The sequence below is a fragment of the Monocercomonoides exilis genome (genome assembly GCF_001643675.1).
Source record: "Monocercomonoides exilis strain PA203 chromosome Unknown scaffold50-658552, whole genome shotgun sequence".
Taxonomy (NCBI): domain Eukaryota; phylum Preaxostyla; order Oxymonadida; family Polymastigidae; genus Monocercomonoides; species Monocercomonoides exilis.
In genome coordinates, this window is record NW_027150595.1 from 357,434 (window position 1) to 370,381 (window position 12,948).

A 12,948-nucleotide genomic window follows, 5' to 3' on the forward strand; every position below is an offset into this window, starting at 1 on the left:
TTTTGACATTTGAATTTTTTTTCAAAGACTAATTTGTGAACAAGGAAATGAATAAAATAAAAACGATATGGGTGATTTTTTTTGGTATCATAAAAAAAGATCAAAAATCGAAAATATAAAATCTATTGTGGTATTCATTGATCAAATAGATAAATTGATTTATTACAAGTATTTGGCTTTTTAAGCTATGATTTATGTGTGTTTTATTTATTTATAGAAAAAAAGCAAACCTTTTTAATGTTTCAAGTGAAATAGAATTTTTTGATCAAGTAAAATAAAAATGAACCAAAAACAAATAAATAAAACTTCAAAAAGAAAATGTTTATTTTATAACAGAAAAAACAAAACATTGAAAATAAAAAAAATTATGAAGAAGAACAGAAAAAAAGATAAGAAAACAAAAATTTTGAAACCAATTTAACAATAATAGTTATTTTTCTTTTTTTTCCTCACCTTTGTATAGCCAACAAATCCCCATTCCATTTATTCCATTCATAGGATTCATCTTACGAAAATAGATTTAGTGGCATATCAGATAAGTCTGAGTTCAACAGCTGATTCCCTCTCATTGCCCAGAATAACATTGATTTCAGAAGTGAAATTGAAGCTTATGCCTTTGGCAGACCCCAACAGACACCATATGCTTCCATCGAGTATGTTCTCAACGGCGGAATTTCCCTCCACCAAGACGCCTTTCTCACTCCCCTCACCTCAACATTTGTTCCAACTCAAACACTCACTTTCAGCACAGCTGATGCAAAAATCACAGGAAACGATATCCTTTTCTAATTTCATTAAAATTCCTTCCATTTACAAATTCTTGAATATTTTCCATATCATTAAAAATTTCTTGAGATTTCATCTTCTTTTCACCAGAAGTTTATTTTTTTCAAAATCCTCAATGTCAGCTCAAATAAAAATATTTCTCCGAAATTTCCTTTAAGTTTCTCCTTTTCATCAAATGCAAATTCTGCTGTTGCTTAAAGGAATCATCTATTTCATCTCTTCAAAATGAATTTATGCAAATATGAAGGCTTTTCTTAAATATCTGTTTCCTCAGCTTTCCAATACAATTTTTCTATCTGCCATTCGTTCCATTTTTTATGGAATTGCACTTCAAATATTGATTTTCCATAAATAGGTTTCTCTCCTCATTATTTCATCTTCCGCAACTTTTTGAAGGCGCACGATGTTGTGAAATCTCTCGAAAACTATCCCTGCAACTGTTTGTTCAAAGAAAAAATTTCCCGCCTTGTTCTTTCTGTTTCCTGAAATTCTTTCAATCTTAAAATGAAAAAGTCAGAATCGATTTTCTTGTTGATTTCGTGCCTTCTGATCAGCTTTTCTTGGTTTAAAATAGTTCTCTCATTTTCATATAACTTCAGCTGGCATTCTATGTATGAATAAATAATTATCTGTGCTTTTGAATAGAAATGAAAGATAAGAAACAATATCGAATTTGAGGGGAGTTTATTGAAAGAGAAGGAGATGAAGATAGAGCAGATAGTGTAAGTGGAGAAAGTGAGACAGGAGCTGCAGGAAAAGCAGAAGATGGAAGTTTAGCTTGGGATTGTAGTGAAGGAGATAAAGATGTCCAGAGAGAAGGAGAAGATTTCTGTTGGATATTCAAAAACAATGAAGAATTAGCTTGTGAAGAAGAGCAGCGAGAAAGAGGATGAAGAGCAATGTTCACGTTTGAAGCAAGATCAGCAGCTGAATCAAAAGGTGCAACCAAATTGAGGGCAGGGCATTTCTGAATCAGATCCATCGCCATTGAATTCTGCGATGTGAAGAAAGATGCCAACTTTGAGAACGAAAGCGAAGAAAACAGCTTCGACAGCGCATCTCTTCTCCCAGGCACACTGCTCTGACCGAATGTTCTAATCCCTTTCTCCTTCTGAAACAGCAGAGGTGATCCTTTCCCCGCTCCTTTCCTTCCATTTCTTTGTGTCACTTCTGCTTCCTCTTTGAACGGTCACCAGCCCCTCTACTTCATCCCTCTTCCTCTTCGCAGCTCCGCCCGGCTCTGCCTCAGCCCGCTTTTCAGTGCGCTCATCAGATCCAACCGCGTTCTTGTCTGCCTCGCGTCGACTGCTGCATACACAGGCACTTTCCGCATCTTCCCACAAATTGCCCATTTTCCTCGCTTTTGATACGCACATAACGGCAGGGCACATCCAATTCATCTCTCAAATCATCAAAGTCAGAATAAGCGAGGTCATTCAGCATGCTGTCCAATTTCCGCTCTCTTGTCAAAAATGGAGTTTGGCTTTCTTTCGCCTCTTGCTGCACCTCGCTTGTCATTTTGTTCTCCTTCTGGTTAATCGGCGTGCCAGTCTCACGGTGTGGCTGTAATATTCCTTGGATGCTGCTAAACAGATTCTTGTCTTTTTCTTCTTTCTCAATTTTCCTGCGCTCCCGCTCTTCTTGCTCTTCTTTCTTCTTCCGTATTTCCTGCAGTTTTATCAGCCGAAGCAGGTTTTCTCTCTGATCATCAGATTACAATTAATAAAACGTGATCTTCGCTTCTTCATCGTCCACTTTCTCTTTCTCATTCTGAAACTCATCTGGTATCGCCTTTGTCTCTTCTTTGTCCAAATCCTTCATCCCCATCACATTCAACATCACCACTCCTCCAACAACAACAACAACAGGTGACGGAAGCGTTGTTGATGCACCAATAGCTCCTCTCCCCGTCTCCATCCTCCGTCCATTCGCTTCCCTCGCGTAAAGTGTATCGTTCCAAAGGCGCATCTTCCTGAAGAATATTGTTTAGGCTGCGGAGAAGGTGATGGTGTTGTGTTCTGTTGCTGCTGTTTTTGCTGGGCTTGTGATGAAAGTGGCTCTTGTTTTGGCTCATCATTGTTCGTTTTGCCTTTTTTGTTGTTTTGAACAGACTCTTTTGTATTTGTAATCTTTTCTGCTTCCGTTTGATTATATTTGCTTTTGAAACAACTGCTTTGGGGTTGTTCGAATCATCATCATCTTCTTCCTCCTCCTCATCTTTCGTGCAATCTTCATCGCCTTCAACTTCTTCCTTGTTTCCATTTGCATTCACAGAATTATTCCATTCTTTCTCTTCTTTTCCGTCTTCTTTATCATCTCCTTCATTTTTAGCAGCATTCACACTCATTCCTGGTCTTTTTATTGATCGTCAATCGGTGCAGGAGAAATCAGCTTGTTTGGAATGAACATCAAAAGCACTTCATTCACAACAGAATCACGTTGAAGCTCAAGTGCCTGGTAATACTTTCGCATCAATCTCTTTTTTTCTCTCTGTTTGTGTCTCTTCTCTCTTCGCTGTTCTTCATCACTGATGACGGAACTGTCGGAAAGGTATTCATTTTCTTCATTTTTCTTTGTTTCCTTCAGAGAATTTCTTCTAATCAATGATAAACTCTCGCTTTCTTCTGTTTTAACTTTATTTTCATTTTCTTCATCATTGTTATCTCCATCATTTACAGGCTTCAATACCTTCCTCAACTTAATTTGTTCTCTTGTTCTTTTTTCCTCTATTCTCTTGTTCCTAACTTCTCTTTTTCGCTCTCTCTCTTTCTCTCTTCCTTTTCTCCAGATTCTTCGCATACCGCTCCACCATCTGAAACTCTGCAAACAGCGGAAGCGCCTCAAACATGTCCAGCTGTGGAACAAAATATTGTCTTTTCCTTCTTCATTTTAGCTGTCGCTTCATCCTTTTTATCTGCTGGTCTTCTTTTGTCAGGAATTTGTTTCGAAAAAATCGACGCGATGAGGAAAAGTTGAAGCAGAAGTTGAAGAAGAAGAAGAAGAAGAAGAAGAAGAAGAAGAAGTTGCAGCAATCGCTTTATCAGCCCCATTTCCCTCTCTCAAATCACTCCCATTCTTGTCTCTCTTTCTGCTGTCTGCAATCGAGTCGAGCCAAACGGAGCCATAGGCAACACCTCCTCTTCGATCTCATACGTTCTCATAAACAGCATCTCATCCCTCTTTTCGCTTCTGTGTATTTCCGGAAACAGCTGGCCACACAACTGCAATGGCATTGTTTTGCATGTGCGAATCATCAGCAGCTTCTCGCAATGCGCCTGCGCATTCATCTTGCTGTTCTCCAAACCTTGCAGCTGCTTTGCCACCTGCTTGAACATCAGCGTATGCTTCATCAGTCTCTCTCTCTCCCTCTCTCTTTCCTTCAATTTCCTTCTTGCTCTGTTGTGATTGTTCTCTGCAATGCGCAAAATCATCTCGAAAGCCAGTCAAATCTGCTCGCTTCCTCCTCCAGCTTCCCACCTCTCGCTCGACCTGATGCTTCTTTCCCTCCTCTTTCCCTTTCAAAATAGCACAAACCACAGTGGAACAGAAAGGTTGTGCAGTTGATGCTATTTCAAAACCTTTCTGGAGTTGACAGAGTACTTCGTCCATCGCTCGACACAGACGAAACATTCGAAATGGACAAGGGAGTGGAACAGGTGGCTGAACAGGCGGAGCAAGAAGATGTTGTTTGAAAAGAACAGCAAAGATTTTTTATTGCAACTATCTTTCTTTGATAAGGTTCAAAGCCGAGCTCTATGGTTGAAATACGTTCAGCTCGAGGACAGTAATGAATGGGAAGTGAGAATCTTGTTTGGGATTGGAAATTAACCAGAAAAAAACGAAAAAAGGAGTTGCTAATGCTGAAGTGAAAGAAATAAAAGAAATGAAGAGGAAGAGGCAAAATTTAATGAAAAAGAAGGAGGAAGAGGCAAAGGAATATGATTTCTGGGTTAATTTTGAGATTTTCCATATGAAATTCTTTGGTTATTTAAGCGAGAAATGCGAGAAGGAGAAGGAGAGAGAGAAGAGGAGGAGGAGGACAAAGAGGAAGAGGAAGAAGCATTTAAAGATTCCACTTCACATCCATTCACAGAATTCTCTTCTTTCGAAAAGCTGTATCTGATCATCTTGCTTTTTTTATTAGAATCCTCTGGAACACTTATTGTCCATTCAACCTCTTGCTCCACATCACACAATTCTCTGATCCGCCCGATCTTCCCAACAACAAAGTACAACGACAAAAGCTGGCTGTACAAGTTCCTCCCTGCCGAAACAGCAGAATGTTACATCTACAGCACCATCAGCAGAAAATACGTGTTTCTCCCCGCAGCTTTCAAGACAACCGCAGTCAGATAAGTCAACAGCTCAAGCACATCATAACACCAGCTGGTGATGTTTGCAACCAGCGCACGCACACTTTCCCTGTAAAACTCCACATCGCACTGACTTCTGCACAGCTCCCTTTGCCTCTCCTCCACCGCCTCCTGCACTCCAAACGCCCTGATCGTTGCCGCTCCTTCCACACACTGCTTGAAAAAGCTCCCTGAATCGCTTCGGACAGTAACCAACGATCGGTCAATGCGGCGCTTTGCTAGGGACGTTGAATGGCTGATCAGCGCCATCGCACTCGTTGCCAGCACAACAGGCAGCAGAAGCGCCGGGATCTCTGAATGTCTCGCCACCAGTGCCAAGGGCAGCTTCGCGAGGGAGGAGGCAGTGGCAGTGAAGGAGTGGAGCACGCTGTAGCTGATGGGGTTCACTGCATTCAGCTTTCTGTACAACATGCTGGCGGGTGTGGTGTCGAAGAAGCGCATCGGCGCGTGGAAGAGCTTTGTGTACATGTCTGTCTTGATGGCATGGGCAGACTGCTGCTGAAAGTGGTTGCTCAGCAGACGCACAGGAATCTTGCTGAATGAAGAGAAGAGACTCGTGGCAATGTAGAGGAAGAACAAGAAGCCTGATGAAAGATTGAAGCGGCTCAGAAAGGAGAACAGAAACGTTTGCTTCTTCTGTTTCTTCTGCTTTTTGTGTTTGAAGGCGTTTTTATGAGGTGAATGTTTGGATGCTCTTGCTTTGGAATTGCCACTATTTTTGTGATTGTTTTCTTGAGATGACGGTGGTGGTGATGATAAAACTGAATCATTCAATGAAGATTCATTCAATGTTTGGTTCAAAATTAATTTTTCTTTTCTTCTCCTCCTCCCCTCTCTTTTCTCCTCCAAGTCCATTGAGTGTCCTGTTCATATGGTCCATCTGTGCATCCTTCGCAGTCCACGTGTTGAGCACAGTGCTCTTCCCTTTCTGAGCAACGTTGCTCAGCACAATCTCCAGCAGCGCCAAGAACAGCAGGAAAAACGATGCATGCTTGAAATACCACAAAACAGAGGAGAGAGATACAGAATCAGCCTCCATGTCAATGGACTCCTTCAGATGCCCCAGTTCAGAGGGAGAAGGAGAAGGAGAGGAGGAAGAGGAAGAGGAAGAAGAGGATGGAGAAGGAGAAAGAGAAATAGGAGTTTGAATGATTGAAGAAGAAGAAGAAGATAATAGTGAAGGTGAATGTGAAATGGGTGAAATGCATGGAGACGGTGAAGTGTTTGAATGAGTTAAGTTGAATGGAGAAGAAGAAGAAGATGATGATGATGGAGAAGGAATGTCATTTGCATCTTTAATCTTCTTCTCACAATTGTTTTCGAAATTATCTCCCAATATTTCTCTTTCTTTTCACTTCTTCCTCTTCTTCCTCTTCTCCTCCTCCTTTCCTTCCTTCCTTCTTTTCCTTCACCATCATCACCATCTCCTTCACAATCCCCTTAAACTCCTCCGCCACGCCTATCTTTCTGATCCTCCCATACTCCTCCATCGCGATGGCTGTGTCAAAATAAGGCAGATATTTCGCGTGATGTGTTGCCAACAGCACAGCCTTCCCTTTCAGTAGCTGGCTGATACACTTTGCGACCAGTGCTTGTCCTATATGAGCATCGGCACTCGCCAAAATGTTATCCAACGCAAACACCTCAGCCGATGAATAGACCGCCCTTGCCAGAGCTATCCTCATTCGCTGCCCGCCCGACAGGTTGTATCCTCTTTTGCCCACTTCTGCTTCGTCTCCGCCAGGAACAATGGCCAAGTTTTGTTCCAGACAACATGCTTGAATGACACAAGTGTAGCGGACGGGGTCGAAGGAAGTGTGGAAGAGGATGTTGGATTCGATGGTATCGTTGAAGATGAAGGGAATCTGTGATTGAAATGATGGAGGAACAGATTTGTGATGTATATTAGAAGGAGAATAAAAAACTTAAATATAATCAGAAAAAGAAATGATAAATATAATGATTATAAGAGATAAAGTTATTAAAATAATAATTATAAATAATAAATAATTTTCTTTTATTCTTTCTAACTTACACACCTGGTACACATAAGCCATCTTTCCCCTCAAATAACCTTTCCATTCCAAACAAACTGTTTCTCCCAGAATCAACACAAGCAGTGCTGATTTGCCATAGCCAACAGGGCCGAAGAGGATTGTGTGGGAATGTCTTGAAAGAGAGATGAGGATGGAGGTGAAATAGATGAAGAAAAAGACAAAATATGCTTATTTTCGAATAAGTTGAGAAAACATTATCTTCTGTTGCTTCTAACGCGAAGCTGCGAAGGAGAGAACAGCATTGTTTATGTCAAATGGAAGAGTAGTGAATTGGGCGTATCTTTTGAAGAACACAACAGAAGAAGAAGTAGTAAATTACAATATGAATTATATCTTATGCAATTTCCTCAATAAACGAAGTTTTTCATAAGATAATCAAATTTTATTTTTCTTGTTATAAACCCATTTCAAATTTCGAATTTTTTGTTGATCTGCAATTTGCAGAAATGATAATTTTTTGACTGTAAATGGTACAAATGATATAAAGAAGAGATAAATATACGCAAAAACGATTTCTGCAAATTTCCAAGTAATTAAAGTCTTTCATTGATCAATAAGATCAAATCGAACAATTTTCAGAAAGAATAATTTTCGAAACATTTTTAATATAAATATTCTTAATTTATTAATTTCAATCGATGCAATAAATTTTCATTGTTAATAATTTATCATCATTAAAAAAAATTTTTTTTGCAAAAACTTATCATTTACCAAAAAAAAAATTATTAAAAAATAATCCTATTTCAACTTAAATCATTTTTTTTTATAAACACAAAAATAACTATTATATTAATTTAAATTTTGATTGAGACAGTAATGCTGATTTTTTGTATTATAAATGACATTTTTAATATTTTTTTAGAAATTCAAATTTTGTTGTTTGATGATTTTTTTTTTTTTTGATAAAGTCCAAAAGGAGTTGAGATTCATGTCAATTTTGACTCTTCAATAATTTTTGGAAGGATAATTTTAAAAAAGAATAATTAATTCTCTCCAACTCTTTAAATATTCGATTTGTCAATTTTTCTTGTGGTCAATTCAAAGCCCTTTCATTATAAAAGAATTAAGAAAAATGTTTCATATATTTGAGCAAAAGCATATATATTTATTTTATCATCTAACCATAATAAAAATACTTTCAAAACAAAAATGTTTTTATCAAAACCTCAATCAACTCTTAATTCAAGATGCAAAGTTTTATGGAATGAAATAAAACGCATCGGCGGAAATGACGTGGATTCGTTGCTTGCCTATTTGTTTTACACTTACAGGCAATCATCTTCAGTTATTAACGATTTGCTGAAGTCATTGAACGGTTTGATTTTTATTTTGACGAGTTTTATATAGAAAATTTCATGAACTGTCATCCTTGTCATTTTCTTATTTTTTTGTTTATTATTTATTTTTTTTCAAACAGAATATCACATAAAGCTGCTGGAAGACTTGTCTGTGGTGTATAACAACGCTCCGTTGCACACTCAGACAACAATGCTTCAAGCGCTGTCACGCAACACATCATTTTCCGATTTACAGGACTATGGATATGATGTCACAGAAGGAAAATTTATTTACGCGAAGCAAACGCTCAAAAAGAACCAAGGATTTATCATTCAGCCTCAAAAACCTCATCTTCCGTCTTGCAAAAGTGGTTTGTGTTTATTAAATTTTTTTGTGTGATTTTCTCTGTTTATTTTAGGCTTAAATGAACAGGACTGGGAAAAGGGCAACAACTGGATGTTAGCCCATTCAACTGAAGCCTCAACTTCGCTTCAGTCAGCAAAGAAAAAGCAGCGAGCTGAGCCAGATTACGCCAGATTTATTGATGAAGATGCATGGGAAAATGATATTGTTACAGAAAACTCTTCTTCAAATAAAAAACAATCTTCTTTATCTTCAACATCATCTCAACAAAACAAAAAATCTGATACCATTTCACATGAAAATTCTTCTTCAACAAATTCTTCTCCATCTCAAGCCGTTGATGCCCCAATCAGCACTCCAATTAGGAGAGAAAAGGGTTCAACAAAAAGAAAAACAAATAAAAGCCCACACAAACGTCATTCGTCACCTTCTCCAATTCCAATTTACAAATTCTTCAAAACAAAAAAATCATCAACATCTTCCTCATCTTCCTCATCTTCCTCCTCATCCTCATCCTCCTCATCCTCCTCATCCTCCTCATCATCCTCTTCATCCTCCTCCTCATCATCATCATCCTCCTCCTCGTCCTCCTCATCTTCCAAAAAGCAACAAAATGCAACAACAAACACTTCTTCCTTCAGCAACAATGACGTGTGGGTGAGTGATCAATTAATTGAATATGCCACTTCACCGACTCTTATTCCACCACAAGCATTTCAAAATCTTTTTTCATCGTTTTCAAAAGAGAACAACACTTATTCGTATCAACATAACACACCAGCCGATGAGAATGTTATTTCACATCATGATAAAACTGCACAGATCACGATGAATAACAATCAAACAGATTTTCCTCATTCAAATTCTTCTCCTTCTTCATCGACCTCTTCAAAAATAATATCATCAAATTCTTCTTCATCAACATCAATAAAAGGATTAATCAATTTAGGAAACACATGCTATCTTGCATCTCTTCTTCAATGCTTCTCTTCGATAACATCTCAAAAACCATTCTTATTTAAAAAGCAAACAGCAATAAAAACAATGTCTTCTCGTGTTTTGAGTGTTTGTCAGCAACTTGCCAAAGATGGTTCATCAGTGCGTTCGTGGGTCCCATCACTGATCAACAAATGGGAAACATTTTGCGGATACAGCAGCAGGCAGCAACAGAATGTGATTGAAGCATTTGACAATCTTCATCAACTTCTTCATAACGATAAAATGATTGAAAAGGATACTTTTAATCCTGTTCTTATCACTCATCTCAAATGTCAAAAATGTCAAAAAATTTCATCACATTTCAACGAAGCTTGTTGCAATATTGTCATCAATACATCATCACCTCACAAAGGTTTATCTTCACTTTTTGCAACAGAAATATTGGATGGAAAGAATAACGTTTATTGCGATGAATGCAAAGATAAATGCTGTGCTGCTCGATGGGAGGAAATGGCTGCATTTCCAGAGGTGCTAGCCCTCTGTCACGAATGCACTGAAACTGCTTGCTCTGCACCTACAAAAACCTTCGTCATGGAGACCGATAGAGTGAATCAGCGCTCGTTTTGCAAAGGGTTTTCAAATAATAATTTTCCTCATCTCCTGGAGAACAATAAAGAAGTGTATTTTTATCATTTTGTTGGGCAGATTCTTCATAAACAATTGGATCAAAGAAGTGGCCATTATATCGCTGTCATCAAAAGAAATAGAGGAAACGATGTCTCATGGAATATTTGCAACGATGCTGATGTGACAGAACTGAACATCGAAAATTGGACAAAGGCATGGAAGGATCTTTACGAACAAGGTTACACTCCATCACTCTCATTCTATGCCAAAGAAAAAACAAAACCAACGTTTTCAACTATTCAATTTGGGGGTTCCTCCTCTTCTTCAGAAACATCTAATAACAACACTTTAAATAATACATCAACAACAACAACATCATCATCATCGTCTCCATTCATCACTCCACCACATCGAACCACTTCCATTCCACAACTATCATCATCAATCACAACTGACTATGGATTGGAAGCACTAAAAGATAGAAGAAAGAAAACGGGCATCTTTTCTCCCAATGAAAAGAGATTAATCTTCAAGCCCAAAACGAAACTGTGGAGTGAGTTTACTGAAGAAACAAAAATCAAAGTTTCTCTTTCCCACTTCTACAAACTCACTACCAACTTCTCCAAAGCGAAAAGACGAACGGATCTCTGCGGCATGTGTGAGAAGTTGGACTATCTCGAGAACAAACTTAAATCTTCTCAAAACAAAAATGGACTTTCTTCTGCCGAGTTTCACACCCTGAAACTACTTCGTCAACATCGTCTTGTTGCAGAAATGCAACGGAAACATTATCAATCAACTGTTGACAATCTGAAAGAGGGAGAAGCAGTCTTCGTCTTCGACTTTAAAGAAAAATGGAAACTCCCCATCAGAAAAAATCAACTTCAACAAGAATTCTTTAATTACCAACAAGTTTCTCAATTCACAATCATCTCTCTTCAAAAAATTAATAATCAACAAATAAAAAGAACTTTCAACTTCTTCTCCGACTGCCTTTCAAATGATCACAGATTTGTTATTGAGTGTCTGGAATCTGTGATCAAAAGACACTTCTTCTCAGACACTCACACTTTTAAGTTCTTCTGCGATTCGGGCCCACACAACCGAAATCGCTTCCTTCTTCATTTCATCCTCTCCAAACAATCGAAACTTCTTAAAAAGAAAAACACTCAACTCAACTTCTTCGCTGAGCATCATGGAAAAAATATCTGTGATAGTGAATTTGGTGCGTTAGTGAATGCAATCGACAACAATCTATCTACTGAACACATCACCACACTTCATGATTTGATCAACTTCTTCGAAAACAATATGAACACTTCGACATCAGCTTCTTCAACTTCACAATCAAACATTTTCTCAACATCATCATCTAACTTTTCACCATCTTCAACATCTGTCAATAACTTTGAGCATGAGAGGTACTTTGAAGAATATGTACCATCTCAGCAAATTTCATGGCCATCTCTGTCAGTCCCTCACATGAAGGACTACTTGTATTTTGAGCGCAAAGGCTCATTTGTCTGTGCTTCAGCTGTTGGATATCTTCCTCAACGCTCTCTGGTTGCCCTCGAATCTTCGACAATGAAAGAAAAAGTCCAAAGATCAAGAAAGTCATTTCACTCTGATATCACATCATCTAACTCTTCTCTTCTTTCTCAATCTTCTCAAGATCTTCTTTCAAGGAGATTTGAGCTTCTTCTCGACTCTTCTTCTTTTAATGAATCTCAAAATTGTTCTTTTGGTGTCCCCTATTAAGAAACTAGTTGTTGTGTATGCTTAGCTGGCACTCTATCGGAAGGGTGCTGGACATGACTGTTCGTATTAGATATTGCAGCCTTCGGGCTGCTTTATCCGGACCTGGATACGACGAACAGCCTCCCAGGTGCACAATAGTTAGAATCCGATTGTTTTCTTGCGGTTTTTGTCCCTATAATGTCCCTATTAATAAATTGGTTATTGTCCCACTTATTCATGTATATATCGAGATTCATTAATAGATAGAGTTGTGAAGGAATTCATTGATCTTTGAGTGAGGTTTTTGGAAGGGAGAGTTGTTGAGAGTGTGAAATGTTGTTTTATCATTGTGTCTGTCTTTTTTCTTTGTTGGATTTGATCTTTTTGAGTCAAAGAGAGAGAAATATCAGAAAGGGGTGAGTGGATGGAAAACTGAGGGAAAATAGACAAGTTAGTTTTTGAACTTTTTATATAAGTATTCTTTTTTGTTTGGAATAGTCATTGATACCATGAATTTGTTGTAGTAGTACTGTTTTTTCTTATATCTTTTATTGTTCAAAATTGTTGACATTCAGTTGACATTTGGTGATTGTTTTATGATCAAGTAATAGAATTATGTTTTTTTGAAAGTTATTGAATCTGATTAGAAAATTTCTGACTGTTTTCAATTTTTTCAATGGTCAATATCATGAAGTCCTTTTTGTTTATTTATGTCATTTTGATTGTTGAACAATTGTTATTTTTTTACGCATTTTTTTTTTCATTTCACTGATATTTTTTCCATTTTG

General features: G+C 37.9%; 5 protein-coding genes across 5 annotated transcripts; 1 reads left to right on the forward strand and 4 right to left on the reverse strand.

Moving 5' to 3' along the window:
• Window positions 1–2,055: 2,055 nt before the first annotated feature.
• MONOS_15006 (uncharacterized protein) lies at window positions 2,056–2,754 on the reverse strand (the record flags this gene model as incomplete). Its single annotated transcript, XM_067867854.1, has 2 exons — window positions 2,056–2,487; window positions 2,542–2,754. The coding sequence occupies 2 exons, from the start codon at window positions 2,752–2,754 to the stop codon at window positions 2,056–2,058; spliced, it is 645 nt and encodes a 214-aa protein (XP_067720930.1).
• A 1,091-nt stretch (window positions 2,755–3,845) lies between these two features.
• Window positions 3,846–4,217, reverse strand: MONOS_15005 (uncharacterized protein; the record flags this gene model as incomplete). The annotated part of the gene is made up of 1 exon (XM_067867853.1): window positions 3,846–4,217. One exon carries the CDS (start codon window positions 4,215–4,217, stop codon window positions 3,846–3,848), a length of 372 nt encoding a protein of 123 aa, XP_067720931.1.
• Window positions 4,218–5,075: 858 nt separating this feature from the next.
• MONOS_15004 (uncharacterized protein) lies at window positions 5,076–5,627 on the reverse strand (the record flags this gene model as incomplete). The annotated part of the gene is made up of 1 exon (XM_067867852.1): window positions 5,076–5,627. One exon carries the CDS (start codon window positions 5,625–5,627, stop codon window positions 5,076–5,078), a length of 552 nt encoding a protein of 183 aa, XP_067720932.1.
• Window positions 5,628–5,940: 313 nt separating this feature from the next.
• Window positions 5,941–7,241, reverse strand: MONOS_15003 (putative ATP-binding cassette, sub-family C; the record flags this gene model as incomplete). The annotated part of the gene is made up of 3 exons (XM_067867851.1): window positions 5,941–6,465; window positions 6,515–7,083; window positions 7,199–7,241. 3 exons carry the CDS (start codon window positions 7,239–7,241, stop codon window positions 5,941–5,943), a joined length of 1,137 nt encoding a protein of 378 aa, XP_067720933.1.
• Window positions 7,242–8,365: 1,124 nt separating this feature from the next.
• MONOS_15002 (uncharacterized protein) lies at window positions 8,366–12,181 on the forward strand (the record flags this gene model as incomplete). Its single annotated transcript, XM_067867850.1, has 3 exons — window positions 8,366–8,531; window positions 8,634–8,864; window positions 8,913–12,181. The coding sequence occupies 3 exons, from the start codon at window positions 8,366–8,368 to the stop codon at window positions 12,179–12,181; spliced, it is 3,666 nt and encodes a 1,221-aa protein (XP_067720934.1).
• Between the last annotated feature and the right edge of the window lie 767 nt (window positions 12,182–12,948).